This window comes from Delphinus delphis, chromosome 12, assembly GCF_949987515.2.
Source record: "Delphinus delphis chromosome 12, mDelDel1.2, whole genome shotgun sequence".
Lineage (NCBI taxonomy): Eukaryota > Metazoa > Chordata > Mammalia > Artiodactyla > Delphinidae > Delphinus > Delphinus delphis.
The window spans coordinates 32,064,943-32,090,575 of record NC_082694.2 but is presented as its reverse complement, the minus strand read 5'-3'; the positions used below and the strand labels follow the sequence as shown (position 1 = coordinate 32,090,575).

The 25,633-nt window shown below is 43.3% G+C and overlaps 1 protein-coding gene across 2 annotated transcripts in view; it reads left to right on the top strand.

The window, feature by feature from the left end:
• The first annotated feature begins 348 nt into the window (after positions 1–348).
• ANTXR1 (ANTXR cell adhesion molecule 1) overlaps positions 349–25,633 on the top strand; it is a 242,800-nt gene continuing 217,515 nt past the window's right edge. For both annotated transcript variants that reach the window (XM_060026455.1, XM_060026456.1), the window contains exon 1: positions 349–824. In XM_060026455.1, coding sequence (XP_059882438.1) covers positions 673–824 — 152 coding nt within the window. In that variant the 5' untranslated portion in view covers positions 349–672. The remainder of the gene's footprint in view (positions 825–25,633) is intronic.

Here is a 25,633-nt window from a genome sequence, read left to right as displayed (position 1 = left end):
CGTTTACAGTGACCTTATTAGCGGACGTAGGACAGGAAAGGAAAGGGCAAGGATAAAAAGGCTAGCGAGTGAGAAAGAAGTAGAAATGGGGAAGAGGTAATGCAGAATGAAAGGGAAGATGCGTGAGAAAACGGAAGGAATAAGAAAACGGGCACACCCACGCTCCCTTGAACGCGGAAGAGTGCTTTGCCGTCCTTGGCCACAAGGTGGCACCCTTTGAACTTTCTTCCCGCATCAAAATAAGAAAGGGGGGTGGGTAGAGAGGAGGGAGAAAAGGCAAAGCACTCCCCCAATCAAGAACAATTTGAAAACCCACCCCATAACATTTAAAATCTGGGACAAAGAACCATCAGCACGGAACTGCTTCAATTGCAAAACCTCAGCGCTGCCTCCGGAGCGGCCTGCCGGCCCGAGTCAAAAACAACCCCTTTAAAAAAGCGGACTACAGCGTTGGGATTCTTGAAACCTGAAACCTAGAAACAGAATCTTAGCGGAAACCAGAAGGAAAACCTTGAACTCCTCCAGACAATTGCTTCCGGGGAGTTTCGGGAGAGCGAGGGGGAATAAAAGGCCCGAGAGGAGAGCCCCTCGGATGGCGCGCCCTTGAGGGTCCTGGCGAGTTCGAGGAGCGTGGGAAGGAGAGGACCCTACCCTCTCCCTGGGCTGCAGGTCATGGCCACCGTGGAGCAGAAAGCCCTGGGCATTGGCTTCAAGTGTCTCTCTTTGGCCACTTTTGTGCTCATCTGCGCCGGGCAAGGGGGACGCAGGGAGGAAGGGGGTCCAGCCTGCTACGGGGGATTTGACCTGTACTTCATTTTGGACAAGTAAGTGCCCTGAGTTTTCCACCCTAGTTTAAGCTGGTGATGCTTTCTCCCCGGGCTAGGCTCCTTGGCAGTGTGGCTTTGGGACAGGCACGCATCTCCAGGGACCAAGAGGGGCCGCGGGAGGCGGCGGTGCCCCCAGCGCTGCGCCTTTGTGGACGGGGCGCGCCTCCCCCTCCCTCGCCGCTGCCCGAGCCGGCGGGGCAGGCGTCGCTGCTTGTTCTCGGGACAGATTCTTTCCTGCCTTGCTTTCTCTTGACCGAGGCGCGTGAGTCTGAGGATGGGAGTGTAAGGATACTGTTGACCTACTACGTTTCCGTGAACCCTTTCCATTTGCTTTAGAAACCTTGGTGAGAAAAGCTTGCTTACGAGAGGCAGAACTTTCAGGCACGTGTAAAGTAAGAGGCGTGGGCTTTTAAAAGTCAATCGTCTCTTGTTTAAAAACTGTCCTACATATTGCTTTATCTTTGTTCCTAATGATAGAATGTAGGCTGACTGGGAAGTTAGTGAAAATACAAGGCGGATTTCTCCACCCCGGCACCATTGAGTTTGAGGCTGGGGAGTTCTTTGTCGTGGGGACGTCCTGTGCCTTGCAGGGTGTTGAGCATCCCTGGCCTCTGCCCACTAGATGCCGGTACTACCCCCCTCCAGAATCTCCCCTGCACCCCTGCCCCCCATCCCGCGCTGCCTCCACCGTCTCTCCACGGTGACAAGCAAAAATGTCTCTAGAAGTTGCCAAAAGTCCCCTGCGGGTATATTCCTCCTCCCTCTCGGCTTGAGAAACCCTGATGTAGGCAAATTCAAGTTCTTGGCGATTTGACTCGTGGGCTACCAGGGTGGTGGAGGAGCCCTGGTTTCCTTGCGAAAATGGATGAGGCTTCAGGACTGCTCAAGGGAGAGCTGAACTCTGACCAATCGCCCTTAGATTTGCCAAGCCACAGTCATTCAAGGAAGTTTCATGCTATCTACTAAAAAGCAGCTTTAACAATAAAAAGCCCCTCAGAGGAGATCCGTGCTAACACTGGTGTGCTCCCCACTGCCAGGACGGGCGCTTGCTGTTACAGTGGTGGGGAGATTAATTTCACAGACTGGAAAGTATTTGCGAGTTGGAAAAAGAGTCCTGCAAAATAAGCTGGCCAGCTAGACACCAAATGTGCTTTGCAGTTGCCCCTGGAGTTTGAATTTTTCCGTAAAGGCTGTTTTGAACTCCAGATTCTTTGGATGAAAAGGGAGATCTCTTTCTTGGAGATTTATGAGAAGGTGGATACTGAAAATATACTTCCATGCTAAGAAATGGAATGTCTTTTGTTACTTCTAGAGCCTGGGAGCACCAGCTCACAGATTCAGAGACTGTGTCTGAAAACAGTCAGTGATGCCTATCATTGTTCTTTTAAAAAAAAAGAAAAAGAAAAAAGAAAAAGAAAAGAAAGCCAGTTTAGAAGAACATAGAGGCAGATTTGAAAAAAAGGACAGAATCACCATGTCTCTGAATGGAATAACTCCACACTGTAGAGATATCAACTCTTTCCAAATTAATTTATAAAATGAATTAAACTTTAAAATCAGAGTTCTGAAAAAACTTATTTTGGTGGTGACAGGAATTTAGCAAAATGATTCTAGGTTTATCTTAGAGGAAAAAAAAACAGGTAATAAGAGCTAAAACATTTTGGGAAAAGAATAATGAAGAAATACTTATACCTCCAAATATTAAAATGTATTGTGAGGCAAATTAATTAAAGAACAGGATGGTAAAGGCCAAAGAATAGGTATACATAATAGAAAATCTAGAAATAGATCCAAGGACATGTACTTCCATTTAGTGGAAGTTCAAATCAGTGGAGAACGAATTCATTATTTTTAAAAATGGTTTTTGAACAAATGGTTGGTAACATGGGAAAAGAAAAAGGTTAGATTTATACTTTACCCCACACACAAAAATAAATTCCAAGAGGTTTGAAAATTTAAATGTTAAACATTTCATTTTAAAAAGGAAGTGTTGAAAGAATTAGAAGAAAATGTAGATGAGTATTACTGTAACCTTAGATTTAGAGCTTTAAAAACAGAGTAGAAACAAGAAAGAAAACTACAAAAAGATTTAAATATATTAAAATCTTACATGTCTATAAACGAAAAATGCCATAAATAAAAGATAACAAGTTACAAAAACTTTTGCAACATAAATTCACCTCTGTAGAGTAACCTTAATATATAATAAGCAGTTTTAAAAAGATCATCCCAATAGAAAACAGGCTTACTATATAAATAATTCACACAAAAAAATGAAAGTCAATAAACAAAAAAGTTCAACTTCCCTAGTAATCAAGTAAATGGAAAAATCAAACAAGATGTAATTTTTATTAAGTTGGCAGAGATTTTTAAAGAATTATAATATTCAGTATTGTCCAACTTGTGGGAGGGAGGGCCATTGTCATATCTTACTAACGAAAATATAAATTTGTTGGGTCTTTCTAGACTTGTGCTGTCCAGTAGAACTTTCTGTGTTGATGGAATGTTCTCCATCTGTGCTTTCCAGTATGGTAGCCACTAGTCCTATGTGGCTATTGACGCCTGAATTGTTCCTAGTGGGACAGAAGAAAGGAACTTTCTATTTTATTTAAGTTTAATTAATTTAAATTTAAATAGCCACATGTGGCTACTGTATTGGATAGCACAGACAAGAAGATAATTTGGCAACCTGTATCAGAGGAAAAATCCAAGATAGTCAGAAAGAGGTGCCTATGCGTATGTGCATGGCAGTGCTGTTTGTGATGATAAAGCTGAAAATTACCTAAATGTCTAACAACAGAGGATTTAATAAGACATGATACACACATGATATTGAGTACACATGTTATGCATGCTTGTAAGATATTTTTATTATTTATTTATTATTATTATTATTTTTGGCGGTACGCGGGCCTCCCACTGTTGTGGCCTCTCCCGTTGCGGAGCACAGGCTCCGGACGTGCAGGCTCAGCGGCCATGGCTCACGGGCCCAGCCGCTCCGCGGCATGTGGGATCTTCCCGGACCGGGGCAGGAACCCGCGTCCCCTGCATCGGCAAGCAGACTCTCAACCACTGCGCCACCAGGGAAGCCCTGTAAGATATTTTTAGGAGAAATACTTAATGCTCATAATATACTCTTAGGTGAAAATACAGTTACCAGACATTATACACTGTGATTCTGCCTTTCTAAAAATATAAACACGCACATGTATATGTCTCTATTTACCCAATATGTAATAGTATTTGTCTGTAGAAAGTAGGATTTTTAAATTCTTTTTTTACACTTTTCTGAATCTTCACATTTTTCTGCAAAGAACATATATTACTTTTATATTCAACCAAAATAAGTTATCCTGAGTTTTTAAAATCTATTTATTTATTCATTTATTTAATTTTTGGCTGCATTGGGTCTTTGCTGCTGCATGCGGGTTTTCTCTAGTCGCTGAGAGCAGAGGCTACTCTCGGTTGCGGTGGGCAGGCTTCTCATTGCGGAGGCTTCTCTTGTTGCGGAGCGTTGGCTTCTAGGTGCACGGGCTTCAGTAGTTGTGGCACATGGGCTTCAGTAGTTGTGACTCTCAGGGCTCTAGAGCGCGGGCTCAGTAGTTGTGGCGCACGGGCTTAGTTGCTCCGCGGCATGTGGGATCTTCCTGGACCAAGGCTCGAACCCATGTCCCCTGCATTGGCAGGTGGGTTCTTAACCACTGCACCACCAGGGAAGTCCTGTCCTGAGTTTTTAAAAACTCACTTCAAGTGTGAGGAGGCTGTCTAACCAGCCTGCTGAGCTCCAAGCCCCTCATGATGATAGAGGATGCTGCCTCTTTCATGTTTAATCCTGGAGTACATTTCTAAAGGCACCATAGGATCCTTGGCAATATGTTGGGGACCCAAAAATGTTCCAGGAAAAAAATGGTGGGGAGACCTTTACAAGTACCTACCTTTACATGGAGGTGGACTCCTCTGACTTCCTTTGGTTGTCCTATTGCTTGAAGAGAGGGACATTTTTGTGCTGAATGAGAAACTTGCTAGAGCTTGGTGTGATAAGCGTGTGTACCTCCAGCTTGCCATCTCGAGTCAGGCTAATTTATGGGATTGTGGAGCCCAGAGCTGGGGGATGGACCAAAAGGCAGTGATAGCAAACAGTCCCCTGGCTGGTCCCTAAAGACATGGTCTTCCGTCCTAGAAGGAATCTCCCCAAACAGTGCTGTCCAGCACCCAACAGTCGCAGCGTGCAAAGGGAAAGAATTCTGATGCGTTTTTTTCCTTGGGCTTCTAAGATCCTCTGGCCGTCAACACACTGTCTACAGGCTGAAACCAACGGCTCAGAAGGCACTGAATTCACCATTCTTCTCCCAACCCCTCAACTCCCTTTTTTCCCAGCGAATGGTTCTCTTCTTTTCTGTGACATTAAATCTCAGCTTATTTCAGCTTTAAGCAGGATGTGTCTCTGGCCTGGAAGAAACCCAGATTATACATTTAATGGAACGTCATGTTTTCTCAACCAGAAGCAAAGACTTCATAATGATAACCTAGACTACCACAGCAACACAATAGGGCATTATTAGTGGCTTTGGCGACGGGGCTGGCGGACTGGGCTTCACAAGGCTTTATATGATGGAATTTCATGTTCATTCGAGCATGCTTTTCTGGTTACAGTCAGGAAAAGTAGACTGCTGGGAATTCAATCAGGGATTTGAAAAGTCAGATTTAGAAGGGCTCTGTCCAGAGGAAAACAGTCAAGGAGCAGCTGGCCTTCTTAAGTCTTCCGGGGGTCCTCTAAGATTAATGCACCCAGTTGACCAACCGCCAGACATGAATGTACCTTTCCCGTCTTGCAAGGCTCTTCTGTTATTACACTAGATATTTATGTATCACACATCGGTCTATTTTATGGAGAGCTATTAGTCACCTAAATGGAAAAAGTGGATTCTCCATCGTGAGTCTGGGGAAGTGCTGGCTGTATTCATGTGTGCCCTACAGACTTCAAAAATAGCATGGTGGGATGGGGCAGGAGTGGAGGAGATGGTGTGCTGGAGGATGGCAGTAAGCCCTGAAGAGTTGATTTCTAGGACTTCCCAAAGCCACAGCCTGTCACCCAATAAATCCTTCCATCTGCAGAGGCCCTCTACAGGCTCACCGTGTGTTGCTTCCCCATTAGACCCCCCAGCTCCTTCCTCCATGACTTCCTTTTTGTTCAAGACCAATTTTCTCCTTCTCTTTTCCCCATACAAGGGGACCCTGTCTTGCCATTCACCCAGATCCACAATTGGATGGTCACGTGTGGTGATGATCTGTAGGGCCATTCCTATGTGTTATACTCCAGGGACATGGTCATTAAACAGATTTTTATAACGTTAGACTGGGAACCTCACCACCTTCTGGGTTCCCAAATATTAACTTTCAAAAGAAATCTTTAGAGTCGAAACTAAAGTCTCCCAGCACTTACGCCATCTCACAAATGTCCCAAAGACAACCTTGCTTGGTCGCTAGGGCAAGTGCTACTGTCCCTAATTCACAGATGAGAAAACTGTTTAGTCTTTGTCAACCCACCGGATTAAGTGACCTGCGGAAGGACCTAGGATTAGATAATGACAGAGCTGGGACGATGTCTGCCGCTGACTCTCAGCCCAGCTCTTTCCACTCATCACTGCCCTGGGCAGTTGGGTCATAATGAGAAACACATGGCAATACTCCTGGGTAGATTCCAGGAATTAAAACCCCCTGCATCAGAGTTTCAGGAAATGATGGTATATTAGGCGGTCAAGGTTACTTAATTGAGGAGCTACTGCTCTGCTGTTAAATCGGCTGTAGTTGATTGAAAGTATCAGGGACTCCGACCCTATGCAGCCCACAGAGATGCTTCAGAGGTCTGGGGCTTAACTGATGGATAGGACTCTGAGGACATCTGATTATAATGCACCGAAACATCCAATGAATTAATAATTTGTTCAAATTGAGTCTGACGGAAAAGGGAAATTCATCTCTGTAGATGTGTTAAAACACAAAGACGTAGCTTTTTTCAGAAATGCTTTGGAAGAAGTCTTCCAGTAACAAAAATGCAAACTTGACTCTCAGTAAGGAAAACAGAGTCCATTAGAAGGTACCTTGAAAATGCTACAATAATAATTCTAAGAGGCAACAGGGAAAAAAAGTTTTTCAGGAGCCAGGAATGTCTTTTTTTTTTTTTTTTTTTTTTTTTTTTTTTTGTATTGAGATGAACTCTGTGGCTGATTTTCAGTGTTCCTCCGACTAAGTTCCAGATTTGGAGAGGACTTATCAGGTCAGGTAATAGTTAGTAGAACTGCCTGCAAATTGGAAGGTTTGGCTTATGGTTCAAAATAAAAATAAATAAGACAAAACTCTTTTTTTTTGTTTTGTGTTTCTGTCTGAGTCAGCCAAGTAATTCTAGTTTCCTTAGCTGTGGAGACCTGGTAAGTGTTAAGCTGAGAATAGAATCCTGGAGTGCTGGAGGAAGGCACCTGTCCTAAAATAACCTGCCACTATCTTCAATGCTGAAGGACTCCCAGTGGTCCAGGAACAAACTCTGCCACCCCTTAGCGAGACTTGGCTGTCACATAAGTGCAAATAAGATTTGCTTTATGCTAATTTAGAACGTGTGTCTAATTTTTGATGTGTGGCCAAGAGCCTAGATTTCACCTCTCCCAGTGATTACTGGGCAACAAAAGACAAAGTGGGTACTTGGATATTTCCTAACATGTTTCCCAGACATGCCAGGTTTGTACTGAAAATAGTAACTAGATTTCTTCCATTTGGAAGAGCTGAGTCTTTCATTCATTTGGCGTAAATATGTTCTCAATTCCGGTCACAAGTGTGTGCTCCATTAAAAGCATAGATGACAATGCCTATTGCAAACAATGTCCTATTCTGGGTGCTGTAAGGAATGGAAGAGAAGCAGGAAGCCGTCCCAGACTATTTGCTTTTTACGTAGAAAGACATTAGAAGGACTCCAGGCAGTCGAAGCTAAAGGCTCCAGTGAGGATTTGGGACAGGGGGGCAGGTAAAGTCAATTTTAGATCAATAAGGAGAAGAAATAATAAGGTTTTCTGAGCCCTTGCCATGCACTGCATAAGCACTTTGCCTGTATGATCCCAGTTAGTTATCTCCTTCGCAACCACGTAAGGCCAGCACAGTCATGATCACCGTTTGACACATGAGGAAACAGGTTTAACGAGGTTAGCCAATGTCAGTGTAAGTGGTGAACTCAGCTTCAAACCCAGGCCTCTCTGACTCATGATCTATGCGCAAGATGAAAAGAATCTAAACATGTAAGAGAACGTTGAATCAATCAGGGTAGGTTAGGTTATGCCGTGGTAACAAACAATCCCGCAACTGTCAGTGACACAAAACGACAAAGGTATAAACCTTTGTAATCTCTGCCTCTGCTCCATGTCTGATGAGGGTCAACAGGGGCTCTGCGCAGGGTAGTTATCTGAGGGCGAGGCTGGTGGAGATTCCTTAACACCAGCTTCCACCATCACGGCTGCAAAGGAAGGAAACGCTGGAGAGTCTCCAGCTGGAGCACTGCCAGTAAATTAATAGCTTGTTCAGATTGGATCTGATGGAAAAGGGAAATTCAACTCTGCAGAGTTGTGCAATGACATGTATCCTTCCACTCACAAGCCATCAGTCAGAACTGGTCACGTGGCTTCACCCTAAAGAGGGTGAAAAAACATCATCCTGGGACTTCCCTGGTGGCGCAGTGGTAAAGAGTCCGCCTGCCAATGCAGGGGACACTGGTTCAACCCCTGGTCCAGCAATATCCCACATGCCGCAGAGCAACTAAGTCCATGTGCCACAACTAATGAGCCTGCGCTCTAGAGCCCACGAGCCACAACTACTGAAGCCCGCCTGCCTAGAGCCCGTGCTCCGCAACGAGAGAAGCCACCGCGATGAGAAGCCCGCGCACCGCAACGAAGAGTAGCCCCCGCTCACCGCAACTAGAGAAAGCCCGTGTGCGGCAACGAAGACCCAACACAGCCAAAAATAAATTAATTAATTAAAAAAAAAAAGTCATCCTCCTGTGTATCTAAAAGGAGAGGAAAGCCAGATATGGGTGGGCATTAAGCCTCTACTACAAACCTTTAATTACACACTGCTTTTGCCTGAGTAAGCAAGAAAGGAGTAGTCCCTGGGAGAGGATAAAGAGGTAAGACTTCTGGTACAGAGTCAGTGTTGAGCCATGTTTTAGATGGATTCATCAACCTGGAATTATGATCAGACATGACAGCTCAAATGCACCCATGAGGCAGCGATGGCCCCTTGCTTTTTTCCTCCCTTTCCCATTGCTCCCATTCTTTAGATGAAACATTCAGTGCCGTGGGCAGGGGATTAAATTAGATTAAATGGAAACAGAAATGAAGATGAGACATGCTTCCTTGATAGCTAAGTATTACACAAATATATTTGAAAGCTAAGAATCCCTTTGCCCGTAGTTTGTGGACTGTGAGGGAATTTGAAAGACGGTGAGGGGAGAGCAGCCCCTGGAAGACAGCGGCAGCCAGGCCGAGAGGATGCTGTTCATTGCAGAGGCTAATTCAGACCTTGAATCAAGAGTATCTGGGTTCCAGCCAAACGCCTTTCTCAGTAGGGGTGTCAATTGCCATTTTCAGTGGGACAGTTTTTCACCGTGAGGGACTGTAGGATGCTTAGCATTTCTGATCCTTCTTTTGTAAATGCCACTAGTCTTCCTAGTTGTTGTGATATCCAAGAAACAAAAGCCTCTACATTTATCTCTAAATGCCTTCCTGTGAGATGGTACCATCCTGGTTGAGAACCCCTGACTGAAAGAAAGCAGAGTAGATCAAGGCATGCCAGAGAAGCCAATTCCAAGCATGGTAGGACTACATCTGAGCAGGAAGAACATTTGTCTGGAGGAAGAACGAGGGAGTCTTCAATGATAAGAGGGCCAGTGAGAACTGCGGACCTTGGAAATGAATGTGCTAAACCAGTGGCTCTCAACCAGGGGCCAGATCAGATCCTCAGGGGCCTGGGGCAGGCGTGTATATTTTGGAAAAGCTTCCCAGGTGATGGTGATGTGCGTCTGTCCCTCCCACAATAAATCATGAAAGTGAACAGGAAGACAAGAAAAGCTGTCCCATAATGATGGCCTTGTTCCTCTCTCATGAGGATGTAGCTGAGGCAGTAGATGCCTCAGAACTGGATGCCAAGCAGAGTTCTTATTTTAGATGGTGGTAGGGGAAGCCCAACCTGATATGGAGAGGAAGAGCCAAGGTCACAGATAGGCCATGCTTTGCCTTCTTTTGTTGGCAGGTCCTACCGTGCGTGCAAACACATGAAGGCCATGGTGTTTGCTAGGACAGTCCTTTGTTTCCTTTCTTTCAAGACTCCTGGCATGAAATGTGACCCAGTGCCTCATGGGAATGAACTGAGCTCAAGCACAGGGGGTAAGAGAGCTGACTTTGGAATCAGGCATCTCTGGCTTCAGATACCAGCTCAACCCTTCACCAAGCTGTACAACCTTGAGCAAATTATTTAGCCTTTCCGAACCTCAGTCTTCTCATTAATAAAACAGGCATTAAAATTTCTGCCTTGCAGAAGTGTCCTAAAGATTAAATAATATTAGATTAAAAGCTTTAATGAAGCATTTGGTATGTGAGTGCCCAAGATGATGATGATGATGGTGGTTGTGGTGGTGACCGTAGTGGTGGTGGTGATGATAGCGGTGATGGTGATGGTGATGGTGTTATTGATGGTGGCAGTGATGACTACGATAGTAGAGCTGATGGTGATGGTGGTGGTATTGATGGTGTGCTAGTAGTGGTGATGGTGATGGTGGTGGTGATGGTGTTATTGATGGTGGTGGTGATGACTATGATAGTAGAGCTGATGGTGATGGTAGTGGTATTGATGGTGTGATGGTAGTGGTGATGGTGATGGTGAAGGTGGTGATATTGATGGTGGTGGTGATGGTGGCAGTGATGACTATGATGGTAGTGCTGATGGTGATGGTGGTGGTATTGATGGTGTGGTGGTGGTGGTGGTGGTAATGGTGGTAACTACCCCTAGGGAAAAAGGATGTTGTCCTCTAACAAAAGACACCTCCTTAGGTTATAAGCAGGACTGCCTGGCTAGGGTAAGGAATACATCAATTCAATTCAGTATTTATCAAACTTTGCTAAATTTATCTTATTACAAAATGCCTATGACATGTCCCTGGCTCTCAAGGATTTCACAGTCTAGTAGAAGAAGCAAAGGGCTAGGAAAACAGACTTGGTGAAATAATGAATTTCGGTTGAGATAAGAGAGGCTTAGGAGACTTCCTAGAGAAGGTAACTTTGGATCCAGACCTTGAATGTTGAGCAGGATTTTGACAGGTGACAAAGTAAAAAAAAAAAGAATTGATGACAAAGGGGCCATACAAGAAAGCAAAGTGACACATCCTCTTTGTGATGTAAACATGACAGAGAGAGGGACAGGAAAAGAATCTGGAAAGAGTGGGTTTTTTCATATCAGCAGTAGGTTATGAGATTATGTCAGAGGATTGGGGATAAAAGAACAAAAGAAATTGAGTACCTTTGTAGGGTGGAGCCTCAGGACTTGATGAACCGTTGGCTGTGAGTGAATGGGAGAGGAAAGAGTTGCGAGGGGAAGGAGTAGGTTTCAGAAGGAAAAAGGAGTTTGATGTGCACGAATTGAGTCTGAACATGTGGGACATTTGGGTGAAGGTGTCGAGTAGGCAGTTGGATTTATACCCTGGGAACTGAAAATAAAGACTGGAGTGTTGTTAGCCCAAGGGTGGTAGTTGAAAATATGGAGGGATAATAAATAATATGGAGATAATATCAAGATAACATCAGGATTTAAAAATGTCAAGAAGAGGTGGAGTTTAATGAAGAAAATGGCCAGGGTCCAATCTAGAGGAATTGCCAACAGGAATGTCTGGGCCAAAGAAGAAACTCCACTAACCAGAGCCGAGAGAAGTTACCAGACAGTCGGAGGAGAAACAGCAAAGAACTCTTACCACTGGGGCAAGGAGAGAGAGAATTTCAGTGGAGGGTGACCAACTAGATGTTTTTCCCCTAAAATCCATCTCTATTCTTAGTCTTGGTAAACAGCATCACCATAAATCCAGCCACTTAAGTCAAAGATCTGAGAGGCTTTCTTATACTCTAAGGCCTGACAATATCTGCTCCCACATCTCTGCCATTACCTTAGTTCAGGCCATTTGCTACCCAGTTCGCTGAAATGTTCTCTACATTGGTCTCTTTACCTCCTTTTTTTTTTTTTTTTTTTACCTTTCCCCCTACCCTATACTCTCGACACTGGTACCAAATTGATCTTTTTAGAACACAGATTTTAATCTTGACATCATCTCCCCCAACCCTTCAACCTCTAAACACTTCCAAAGTTCTTTCAGTATAAAATGTATACTCCTTAGCGAGGTATCCAAGAGCCTATTGTTCCGGCCACTATGTTTCCCTTAGCTTCATCTCCTACCACACCCCACACCCTTGCAATGTCCACCAAAACGTGCTGTGCAGTTCCCTGAACTAACCCATGCTCTTTCTTGCCTTTAGCTGTAATGCCCTTTAACACCATTTCCATCTTTATATGGGCGATGCCCTCTTATCCTTTGAGATGGTGACCGGCACTTGGTCCCCTCCCCTCACTAGCTGTGGGCTCCCTGTGGTACAAAATATTGAGAACGGTCATCTCTTTACATCTCATCTTTATTCAAAATCCATTCCTTGTTCAGGATCCCTCAACCCCATAACAACGCATATCACATGATAAGCAGCAGAGAGGTCCATTATCAAAAGATGGAGAAGAAAACCCTTAAGTGTGTGTCCTCTGAGGTCTCATTCAAGGGCCTTATCTTCTTTTCCTCAAACCCTGCTGCCCAACCATATACAGTTCATTCCTGTAGGAACCACCTAGAACAGGGCCTTCCCAATACCTTTTGGCAAAATATTATGTTCAGAAGTATAGTCATCATTCCTTACATAAAAGATAATGCAAATACCAGGTTTATGGAAATTATATAACAAAGAAGAGAAAAATGAATTATCCTAACTGTAACTATACGCCAGTCACAATAATAAGCAATATAAGGTAAAAGGAAATACAAGATACCATTGGACAGCCATAATCTAACCATAAATAAATGAATGACCCAGTACATTCCTGGATTGTGCTTGTCCCAATATAATTATTATTTTTTAAGATTTATTTTTTATTTATTTATTTTTGGCTACATCGGGTCTTAGTTGCGGCACACGGGATCTTCGCTGAGGCATGTGGGATCTTTCGTTGTGGCGCGTAGGCTTCTCTCCAGTTGTGGCATGCAGGCTCCAGGGCGCATGGTCTCTGTAGTTTGTGGCACGCGGACTCTCTAGTTGTGGCCCACAAGCTCTGTAGTTGTGGCGCACAGGCTTAGTTGCTCCATGGCATGTGGGATCTTAGTTCCCTGACCAGGGATTGAACCCAGTCCCCTGCATTGGAAGGTGTATTCTTTACCACTGGACCACAAGGGAAGTCCCCCAATGTAATTATTAGTGGCTTCCTAGTTTACTCTTGAAAGTGTTTCAGTTTGGATTTTAAATTATATGGTCATCCTGATTATTAACTGTCATAAAAGACACTATCAAAGGAACAAGAGGAGAGGGTTGAAAGCCAAATGGGTGAATACCCTTGTACACCTTATCCCATTAAAATGGGCAACCAGTTGGGGACTCCTGATTCCATTCAGGTACCCCGATTTTAAGCTGTCCCTGGCATTCCCCACTCCCAAATTTCCATAACAGTTTGTGGAACTTCTCCAGTACTTCTCCCTAACGAAACATTTAACGCTATGAATTGGAATTGTGTCTTTCCTGACCCGTCCATGGGGAGGCAGTGTTGCTCATGTGTTAAGAGCACAGGTTTAAACACCAGGAAAGAGTCGTAGGAGAGTAATGTTTAGACTAAGAGCATAGACTCTAGGGTTAGAATTTGAATCCCAACCCTACCACTTACTATCTATGTGTCCTTAAGCAAGTCACTTAATCTCTTTGTGAACTCAGTTTCCTCACCTGTGACAAGGGAGCTACTAGTATTATCACATAGGGTTGTTGTTCTCAGAGCTGAGTCCTATGCACACGTAAGAAGGGCTCATTAAGTGCTAGCTATTATTATTAAATGGCAATGAATGTAAAGTGCTCAGCCCAATGCCTGCTGCTTAGTAAGTACTCAATACATGTCGTGGTGTAATTACTAATCTTTATCGATCCTAAAGGACCTACCAGACATTAAAAACCATTTTGCTGAATCAATACATATTCTCTGTTGTATTTATGCGTACTACAAATACACCCAGCAAGAAAGAACTGAGAAAGGGCCTATGCTTTAGCAGAAATAAAGGCACTGGTGACTTTTGGAAGTGCTGTTTCAGGGCACCATAAATGCAGACATTAAGATTTAATGAGCTGCAGGGCTTACTCTGAGATGAGAAAGGAAAGAAAGTTTGTTGATGACTTCTGAGAAAGAAGCTGGGCATGGACAGTTAGCTTCTCACTGCCTCTACCAACATCATCTAAAACCGCCCCATCTCCCAAAAGAGAAAGTCTTAAGGAGGCATCTGGGGTAAGCCTGCATCAGGTCCAACCACTGAGGACAGCAACACTGACATGCAATACACTTGTAAGAAATTACACTAGAAACCAAGCAGATGGGTTGAGTTTGAAGGAGGTCAGCTGGGGTCTACTTTCAACTCTGTTGCCAAGTTAAAAAAGAAGAATGTAGAAGAATATTATGGAGGAACCCCAAGAACAATCCCCAATCTGGAAGTGAGTTTGAAGTCAAGAGTGGGACATAAGGGGGAGGAGAGGCATCTCCGTAGAGCCCTGCTGCCCTTGTGCATCGGCATCACACAGAGGCAGCTGTGCTGGACAGTCGAAGGGGAAACCAAGCCACTGAAGAGAGAGTGCGTGAACACCAGGCATCTTCGTGACAGTGATTCTGTCCAGCATTGCTGAATCCTCCCCGTAGATCTGGGCTTCCAGGGAAATGGCAGAGTTCTGTCTTTGATTATGTGGATGCAGCAGGGATCAGGAATGAGCACAGTGTGGAGTAGACACCAGGCCAAAAAACCCGACATATGGCAAGCTGGAATTGGCGTAACCGTGTCCAAAACAAACCCACAAACCTTGCAAGGATTAGGTTCCTTTGTGAGAAGTGATGAGGAGTTATTCCATTCCCTGCTCTCCCCTAATTGATGAAACAATAACGTAAGCTTACTTTAGCCTTTAAGATCAACTCCCTTCCCCCAGATTAAGTTCTTAGAGAAGTTTATAAGTGCGAAGACAATGCCGTATATACATATATATATACACACACATGTAGTATTGGGGAAGCAGATAGGAGACCCAGTTACACCTTCCCATATTGAAAGATGAAAATAGGGCCTACAAGATTTTATCAACTGAAAATAAGTGGTGAAAACAAAATTCCTGAGGTAGAAGAACATGTTTATGGAAAGAATTTTCAACAGCAAAAGAGGTCAGTTTTACTACCATATGTGTTATGATTTTGGTGAAGTTAAATAATAAATTTGTGAAACAGGTGATAAAATATGAAAAGAGAAGAAAAGGGATCTAGAACAGTTAAAGATATATAAAATAGACGGGAAAGTGTAGTTATAAAGTCACCTCAGAAGCAGTAAAGAGCAGAACTGACAATGAAGAAAATAAAGGATGAAGGCGTGTTTGAGAAATCCTCATACTTTGAATAGGAAATGAGTTATACAAAAGTGATGAGAGAGAAGATGATAAATAATGAATGACAAAAATAGATATCCAGGGCTTCCCTGGTGGCGCAGTGGTTGAGAGTCCGCCTGCCGATGCAGGGGACACGGGTTCGCGCCCCGGTCCGGGAAGATCCCACGTGCCGCAGAGCGGCTGGGCCCGTGAGCCATGGCCGCTGAGCCTGCGCGTCCGGAGCCTGTGCTCCGCAACGGGAGAGGCCACAACAGTGAAAGGCCCGCGTACCGCAAATAATAAATACATTAATTAATTTTAAAAAATAAAAAAAATACAAAAATAAAAATAGATATCCAATATATCAGATAATTTGGGTTGCTAAAATATAGTCCAGAAGAAACATTCAGAGATTTGATTGAAGAGAACTTTCCTGATTAAAAAACAAAAGCCTGAAAATGTAGACTGAATAGGCTTATCAAGTAATAATCAAAATTAATTAAAAGAGATGAATACTTAAACATTTCCTGGTGAAAATTTTTAATTTCAAACACAAAAGAAGAATTTTATGAATGGGAGAAGAAACAGGTTACCTACAAAGGTTCTGCAACATTAAATGGTGCAGAACTTTGATGGATAAAGTTATGACCTAAAGTGTGACACCTGTCAATATGTCACTTACTTGTGAAGAAAATAGAAAGACGTTTTCAAATACATATGGATTCTTCTAAAAAGGGGAGTAGGGATAATTTTCTTCAAGAAATTACCCAATGAGTGAATCAAGGCTTAAAAAAAGCTTTAAAATAGAATAGTGATTATATAAAAGAAGCTGCAATGACCATCAAAGCCATTTAAACAAATATATGTCTCATTAGTATTTTCAGTAAATTTTGAGATATTACATCAACAAATAAGAGCAGTCTGTCATGAGAAAGGAACAGCTGAAAATAAGAAACTTTTGGAGAGAAAATATGCTGTTTCTGAATATTCAAGTTCATTGGAAACAATGACCACCACACTGAATATTGCAGAAGTAAATTCAGCTCATCAGAAGACAGTTTAAGAAACTTTGTCCAGAACTCCAGCAGAAAGAATACAGAGATTAAAATTATGAGACAACAGATAAGTAATACAAAGGCTAGGAACATATATACATATATGTATATAGGCTAGGAACATATATATAAATATAAATTCTAGGAAAAGAGAACATAAGAGATGCAATAATAAAAGTTCATTTTCCTGAGCTGAAGAAAGAGTGAAGTCTTCAGATCTAGAGGACTTAACCAAATACTCAGCCTAATTAATATGTTTAAAGGATCCAAATGTACACAGTCTTAAATAAAAATTTAAAATATAAGAGTACACAGAAATGTCTACATTCTTCCAAAGAGGAAAATAATAGGCATCCCATCTCCCACAAAATAAAAAACCAAAACTCAGAGTGGCATTAGACTTTTTTTTTTTTTAGTCTACAACATTAAATGCTCAAAAAACCTCAGTAAAGTCTTGAGTGAAATGTGATATTTAAATTCCATAACTAGGTTTCCTAAGACATAAAAATTCAAAATATATACCACCCACATAACCTTATTGAAAAATGTCACTTGAAAATATTGATATCAAAATGGACAACGTATTAGAAATAAAGGATATGAAAAAGACATGGTGTACCAGAAACAGAAGTAATGGTCCCAGAAAAGTTAATAAGTCACAATACTGTTATCAATGAGGTTATACAGCAAAATATAAAACTTACAGAGTGGGGCTTCCCTGGTGGCGCAGTGGTTGAGAGTCCGCCTGCCGATACAGGGGACACGGGTTCGTGCCCCGATCCGGGAAGATCCCACATACCACGGAGCGGCTTAGGCCCGGGAGCCATGGCCCCCTGAGCCTGCGCATCCGGAGCCTATGCTTCGCAACGGGAGAGGCCGCAACAGTGAGAGGCCCGCGTACCGCCAAAAAAAAATAATAATAATAAAATAGAATAAAACTTAATGGATTCTCGAAAGTGAAAGTAAATTTTTTAAAGCAGGATAGAAAAAAAATTCTCATATTACATTCATATATATCCCCCCAAAACTGTCATTTGCTATATCGAACTCCCAAACTCCTCCTCTTCCTCCCAAGCCTACCTACTGGGTAGTAGGAGGGCTGCAAATCCTTAAATTTTGAACCAAAGTGATGATAAGAGTCCAATGTGATTTTTAAAAAAATTTTTTTTTGCGTTACGCGGACCTGTCACTGTTGTGGCCTCCCCTGTTGCGGAGCACAGGCGCCGGACGCGCAGACTCAGCGGCCATGGCTCACGGGCCCAGCCGCTCCGCGGCATGTGGGATCTTCCCGGACCGGGGCACGAACCCGTGTCCCCTGCATCGGCAGGTGGACTCTCAACCACTGCTCCACCAGGGAAGCCCCGATGTGGTGATTTTTAAAAATTCCTTTAGGTGAAATGTTCAGTCTTTGAGATTTTTCCCCTCCTCCCAACCTCCCCAGTAGAATCTCGACACTCAAGAGGGACTGATTTGCCCTTGGGGGTAGGTCCTTTGGCTTTGGACCAAGTTGGTTTCATGGCAAGTCCTATCACATCTTCAAGGAAAAGAAAATTTCAATAAAGTTTAACTCTCCAGAAAATAGAGAAGATGAAGTTTCCCAATTTATTTTAAGAAGCTAGCATATATCTGATATCAATATCTACCAAAGATAACACGTATAAAACTTCAGACCAAATTTGAATGAAAACTTTAAATCTGAAATCAAATATCATTAAAACAAAACTAAAAGTACAGTAAAAGAGTAAAAACTTATTCTAGGAATGCAAGAGTGCTTTTATATCTAGGAAATGTATTAAAATAGCACATTTATTTTGAATGCTAAAGATGAAAACCAAATTATTTTCTCAGTAGAATCTGAAAAGACATCTCTCTGAATACTTGTGTTCAAAGGATATAGAGGATATGAATAATAATTAATGGGATTGACTTAATAAATATATTTTGAACCCTATATCCCACAGAGAATAAACTTTCCTTTCAAATACCCATGAAATATTTATTAGGTAGCAAAGAATGCCTCCATATATATCCCAAGGCATAACTTTTCCAGTCCACATTCTCAGCAATAAATAACAGGAAATGAATAGTGAAAGTACACTAAAGCTTCAGCTACCAGGAAAAAAAATATAGATTTTTATATTATCTTGTCATGAGGAAGACTGGAAGAAAGTGACTGTCTAGGACAGAGGTTAGCAAACTATGGCCTGCAGCCTGGTTTTCTAAATTAAATTGTGTTGTCATTTAGTTCATGTTCCGTCGATGGCTGCTTCCGTGCTACAACAGCAGAGTTGAGTAGTGGCCACAGAGACCATATGGCCCACAGAGCCTAAAATATTTACCATCTGGCCGTGTACAGAAAAAATATGCTGACTCCTGATCTAAGAAAACATTGGCACCCCAATAGAAAATGGGCAAAGGATACGATGCCAGGGTCAGCTTCATGGGCATGGGACCTGCGTGGTCGCCCAGGGGCCCGCACTTAGAAAGGTCCTGCCCTTAGTTTAATGCTCTGCTGTCGCCATCTTGAAATTCTTAATGATTTTTGAACAAGAGGCCCTGTGTTTTCATTTTGCACCGGATCCTACGCATTATGTGGCCGGTCCTAACTGATCCACCGTGTTTTAAAACAAAGAAAGACAAATAAATTGTAAATATGCAAAAAATCTGTGGCCTATTATTAAATACATTCAAATAAAAGCTATAATGAAAACTCTTCTTCATTTATGAAACTTACAGATATTTGAGAAAGAGCTAATCCTGAGTGTGGGTAAGAAAACCAGCACTTCATACTTTGCTCCCGGGAGTTTAATCGTCATGACAATGGGGAGTGAGTTAAAGTGGCCACCGTTCTCAGGGTAGAAAAAAACTTATGCTCACTATACTCGAGGGTAGAGGAAATAACTCGAAGCTGCTTTGCTTATCTTCAAAAGACCCTCCTGCTGGGTGCAGGTGTAGTGAGGAGAGGAGGCACCTTTCTTCCAAATGGGAAATCCTAGCCCAGTGCACGAATTTAAACACTCAGTAAATTTCAATCTTTTCAGTCTTGCCCTGCCCCCACTTCTCTCACTCCTATGGCTCTGTGTTTGAGGGGGGCTTATTGTGTCCTTGTGGCCTGCACGTGAAGGGGGCCTCTGAGTCTTCTGGCAGCCACAGTACCATCCCTTGTCTTGTCATGGTCACCTGGTGGTCATCCACCGATCGCATTGGTGGCTTTGACTGGTGGCCCTCCTTTATCACATCTTGGTGTGCGTTTCAATTATGGGAAATACCTTTTGGACAGCTAACCAGTTTTCTGTTCTCGTAACAACAGCAACAACAACAGTTTTGTGTTGACTTTGCACCAAAAGAACCAATACTTGATGTGAGAAAATGTCTTTAGGCTTTTCCTGGTGCGTGAGTGCGCGGGCGCGCGTTAGAAAAGGCAAACTGGTGGAGGTGAAAGGAGTACATGTTTTGCTCTAATATCTTTTTGATCCTTGACAAGAAAAATACAGTTTACATCTTAACACAGTGTATGTGCACTACTTACACATAGTTGACTAAATGTTTCACGTAGCATGACTTTCTGCTATGGTATGCTATATGTCTGATGTTTCTATTCTATTTCATTTTTATTAACTGTTGGCAACATCCCACCAAACTGATTTCCCAAATCACTAATAGGTTGCATTCCACAGCTTGAAAGTCATTGTTGTCGTAGCCATCAGTGAGATGGACTAAAGGGGAAATTCCTCACGCATCAGTACGGCGGGGCTGGGGTCTCCAGATGCAGACAGGAGCAGGGTGGGTAGCCCATCTACTCAAAGTACAGTGCTCAGTGGCTTGCTTTGGGTCTGCACTGGTATCTGACGAAACTGGAGTGGAGGCAAGCGTCGAGGTCAAGCTTTTTGAGCAGGAGGGAGGCTTGGCCATGACCCCAGTCAATCATAGGAGGACAAGGACTGAAGGTCTGGGCTGGCTTTCGGGCTCCAGCCAGTTAGGGTGCAGGGGAGGCTAGGAGGAAGGAGAGAAGGGCCAAGGAAGAAGAGGGGGAGTGGGATGGAGGTGAGGAGGGGGGATACAGATGAACATGGGGCCAGAACTAATTGCTGGTCCTGCTTAGTTGCGCCTGAGGCTGCCATACCTTCCCAGGATTAGCTGGGGACCTGGGTGGGTCACTAAGGACATGAATGACTTCAGCCGGGTGGGGCTAAGGAAAAGCAGGACCTGACAGTTTTATCATTTCCATGCTTACCGCGACTCTGCTCTTCCAGAATTAAAAGACTCCTGGGTGATGGCTCCAACTGCAAGCTCTTTTGTCCCCTTTCGTTTTCCCCTAACCCATGTGCAAAGGGTGAGGAGGGACAATTCTAACTCAATTTGGCCCACTTGATTCTTTCTGACTGGTTGTATCTGTGGTTAGTGGAAAGAGCATGTGTTTTCTAAGGAACTTAACCACAGGGAGGTTTGGAAACTCACATAAACACAAAAGGATGTGTTTCAGAAACGAATCAAAATGAGACTCAGGGTTCTTACTTTGCTCTTACTCTTTGCGTATCAAACCCTTGGAAATAACTGAGCAATAATCCGAGGGCCGCGCGAGGTTCCACGCAAAACCCCTCCCTGGGGACACGGTGAATGCACTGTCACAAAAGGTATTGACTTCTTATCATGTTCCAGGTGCTGGAGAGGGCGTAGAAAAACAAAACTAGCTGAGGAACTCTGGAGCTGCTCCAGCTGTCACCTTCTCGTGGGACTGGTGGCTTTGCCTCCTGATGGTCTGGGGAGCCCTTCTCAAAGCCGAGTCGGGAGGTGGTGTGAAGAGGGGTTGACTCCGATTTTGGGTGGACCCGGGTGTATTGAGTGAATCTTTAAGCATAGAACTCTGTAGGGCTGTAATGAAGCAGAATTCCTGGGAGGCTACTTGAATACCAAATTTGTCTGAGATTTATACTTGTGGAACCAAGGCATGAAATACCAAGAAAAGCCTGAATCCTGCACGCCATCTTGATACCCAGTTGGCCCATGGAAATCTTCAGGGGCTAGAACTGCATTTGAGTTAGGATTTAATTGAGTCAAATATCTGGGACGTTTCACATCCACTGACTTCTAAAACACGGATATTTCAACTCTTTGACTATAGTTAGTCAGCAATTGTGTGTTAAAAGCAATTTTAAAAACAAAACAAGACAAAACAACCCACAGCAGAGTTCAATGGAATCTTTCCCAGTAATACTTATATTTGGACTAGGAAGGAGTTTTTATTTCCACCCTGGGGCTTTGGTAACAATGGCTGGGTGAGCCATTACTAAGGAGAACATTGGGGCTCCATAGCTGGAATTTTAAGATCAGTAATTCTTAAACAGGTTGGCATGATACATGAGATATTTTACACATTATAAGGTGGAGAGAAGCTGCCCCTTCCCCACCCAACACCCTACTTCTCCTGGCTATGACCAGGAGTTCACTTAGGTCCTCAGGGTTGAAAAGAAGCCAAGGTCTGAACATGGACACACCATCCTGGGTTGATTATTCTGGGAGTAGCTACTAGATCCGATTCCAAACCAGAAAATCAGTTTACAAGGCAAAGTGTGGGTAAGACACGCACGTTTTAACAGAAAGTCCAAACAAAATTAAAGACCCAGCATATCTATCCCCATGAGAGAAGGGCAGGAGTCTGGTTCAAGTCTTAGTGGGTAGTTTCCAGATCCCCCATGGATGAAGTAGCTAATAGGAGTCCATCTGTGGTCAATGGGTGGTGGTGAGGCAGGGGAGAGGACCATGGCACAAGTCAGGCAAAACCCTTGCTCCTGGGGACATCCAACATGCTCACCTCCATGCTAAAACCAGAAACAGCTGCCATGGGACTCTTTTCTTCTCTAAGAGGTGATCTGATTTGGGGGTAGGACAGAACGTGCATGTGTAGGTTAAGAAGCTCAGTCATGAGGACTAAAGGATTCCAAGGTGCAGGTCTACATAACCCCATATTCCTCTGCCACTTTCATAGCTGAGGCCCCTTGGGGTCCCATGGTAACCCAAGAGAAGACGAAACCAGTTTTGTTCCCAGAATCTTAGAAGGTTATGTTTACCCTCAGTGCTTGAGGGAATAAGCTAAGTCCATCTCAAGCATGTCACAAAGAGGGTATATTTTGGTCCAGGCTTATATAATTGTGTAAAGAATGGTCATGTGTAAATATGAAACAACAAACCTCAACAGTAACAGGACAATTATCAGTAGAGCTGGGATGGGAGAAGCAAACCTGTCAGTATCTCCCTCGCTCTCATTTTATCTTAAGGGCCTCATTTTATTTTCTTCCTGAGAAAAGAGAGCACCTGTCAATCGGCAAGAAAGTGTTCCAGATAGCTTTAGACTTTTCTTAACACTCCAGGATATTTCTTGGATCTTTCCCTATATCTAGCATCAAGAAATCAGATGAATACTAATATTGTCTGAATTTTACATGTCAGTCAGACAGAAGAATAGTGAAAATGAAATGTTTTAAGCCAAAAGAAAATGTAAATTAACATTGGGTGACCCTTTTTAATAAGTAAAGGAACGCAAATGATTTGCGGCCAATCCTTGAAAACAAAGAAATAAACTCAAAAAGGATTTACTCGAAACCCCTGCTCCTTTAGCAGACAGCCAAAAACAGACCCCCAATTCTAGTTCAAGTCCCTGTTTCACCTATACTTTGCCTTCCCTCCCAGTTTAATTCCCACACTACAGGACTTCTCTACCAATGAGAAAATCAACCATGGAATAGAGGAGCTGTGGGGATTCCTCCCTAATCATAGGTGTCTTACCCTACCCCTCAGGACCCAAAATTTCAGATGGTACTTGTTTCGGTGATATGGGCCAAAACACAGAATTGTATTTCAGAAGTGGGCACAGACAATCCGTGTTCAAGGAAGTCTCTTGCTTCCAGTGGAAAGGAGTTGTAGAATTATACCTGGAGTAGCAGTCACACAGTGCCTCGTCTGAAGCACCTATGCAGCATTGGGCCAGATCTGCCAGACCCTCACTAGGATCGCCAGCCAGAGCATCTACCCCATAGCTGAAGAAGAGGAGCCAGGACCAGTCTTTGAGATTTGAAATATACAACGGAAGCTTGTCCAGGAGGATGGCTGGGATTCTAATAAAAGGCTTCCCAAAGCTTTAAAAGCGCAGGGCTGGGATATGCTGTTCTGGTGAGCTTTGGGGGAGACCCCCCAGCTCGCATTAAGCCCAGACATCTACTGTTGATGATTAGGTAGGCCCGTTCACCAAGGAGCTGTGCTCTAGAATCCTTGACTCTTCTGGGAAGGTTCCTCGGGTTCACATAGGATCACAGGAATTGGCTGGAGCCGTCTGAGCCTCAGGCCCAGGCTGTTCATCCAGACGAGACCGGAAGAGGTGCTGTCCAGCTGGCAAAAGATCAGGAGACATCCATGAGCAATAGAGACGTCTCCCCATGCTCTTCTTTCCTTCCATCCAACAAACAGGTAGATCCTGGAGAGGCAAATATCCTTAAGACCCTCACAAGGGGAGCTGGAAAAAAAAGTGATTGCAACCCAGTATCAGAGGATGGTGACTGAGAGATGTACACGGTGCCCTGAGAGTCTGGGGCAGGAGCAACGAACCCCATCTGTGTTGGTCAAAGGCAACAGGCAGAGACCAAGTTGAGTCTTACAGAATGAGTAGGAGTTTGCCAGTGTGGACATTGTGTGTCCCAAGCAGATGAAATGTATAAAGGCTGAGAAACTGGAATAGAAAAGTTTATTGGAAAAGGTTTATTTTTTATAAAAGAGCCCCTGCCCCCTTCTCTCCCTGATCCGTTTCCCCAACTCCCCAACTCCTCAGCCCTCTATCCTGTGGGCTTTATGCTGCTGCCCCCTGAAACTGCTTGCTCTTCCCCAAACAATTGTTTAAAAAAGCATTTCTATATTTATCAGAAGAGCTGAATGTTTTTTCAAATGCTGACTTACCATCCTTCAGGGGATTGCCTGTTCTGAACCTTTGTCTATTTTTCTATAGTTTGCCTTATTAATATTTACTTGTACCACCTATTTACATATCCTGGACAGTAATCTTTTGCCTTTTTTATTTGTTGCAGACATCTTCTCTCACTCCTTTTCTTTTTTTTTTTTTTTAATTTTTGTTTTATTTGGCTGTGTCGAGTCTTAGTTGCGGCATGCAGGATCTTTCATTGTGGCTGCGCGGGCTTCTCCCTAGTGGCAGTGCACTAGAGAGGCTCAGTTGCCCCGCGGCATGTGGGATGTTAGTTCCCCCATAAGGGATCGAACCCGCGTCCCCTGTACTGGAAGGCGGATTCTTAACCACTGGGCCACCAGGGAAGTCCCTCTCACTCTCTTCTTGTCTTTGTTTATGGTATCTTTTGTCACCCAGAATTTGAGACCCTTCAGATAGTCAAAATTATTCTTTTCTTAAAAAGCAATTCCTACTTTTTGTATCTGGTTGAAGAAACCCTTCACTAACAGGATGACATAAAAATCTCCTTCTATAATTCACTCAATGGATTGAAAGTTGTGTTTTTCCCATTAGGTTTTAATACATCCAGGGTGACATTTGGTATGAGATAGTGATCTGATTGGTTGTTTCCGACTACAAATCCCTTGTCACAGCACCACTTATGGAAGGGTTCATTCTCCCTCCCCAGTTTGAAGCACCACTTTCACTGTATAGAGAGACCTCACATACATCAAGGTGTGGGCTCTCCATTTCACTCCATTCCTTCTGCTGTTCTGTATCATACACATAGGGCCACTATATGTGATAGGGCAAACTTTCCAACTTTGTTCTTTTTCATTATTGCCTTGATGACTTTTAGAACTGTAGTCTTCATTTCATTTTTGGAGTCCGTTTTTGAGTTTAACAAAACTTCCTTTCAGAATTTTTCCTAGAATTGAAGTTATAGATTAACTTGAGGAACATGAGATATCCTTATGATATGGAATCTTTCAGCACATGACCATAACATATTGTATCACTTCTGCTCAGGTCAGACAGACATATCATTTCTGGATATGGGGCAGAAGAAAATAAATTTTCCTCATAGAGATG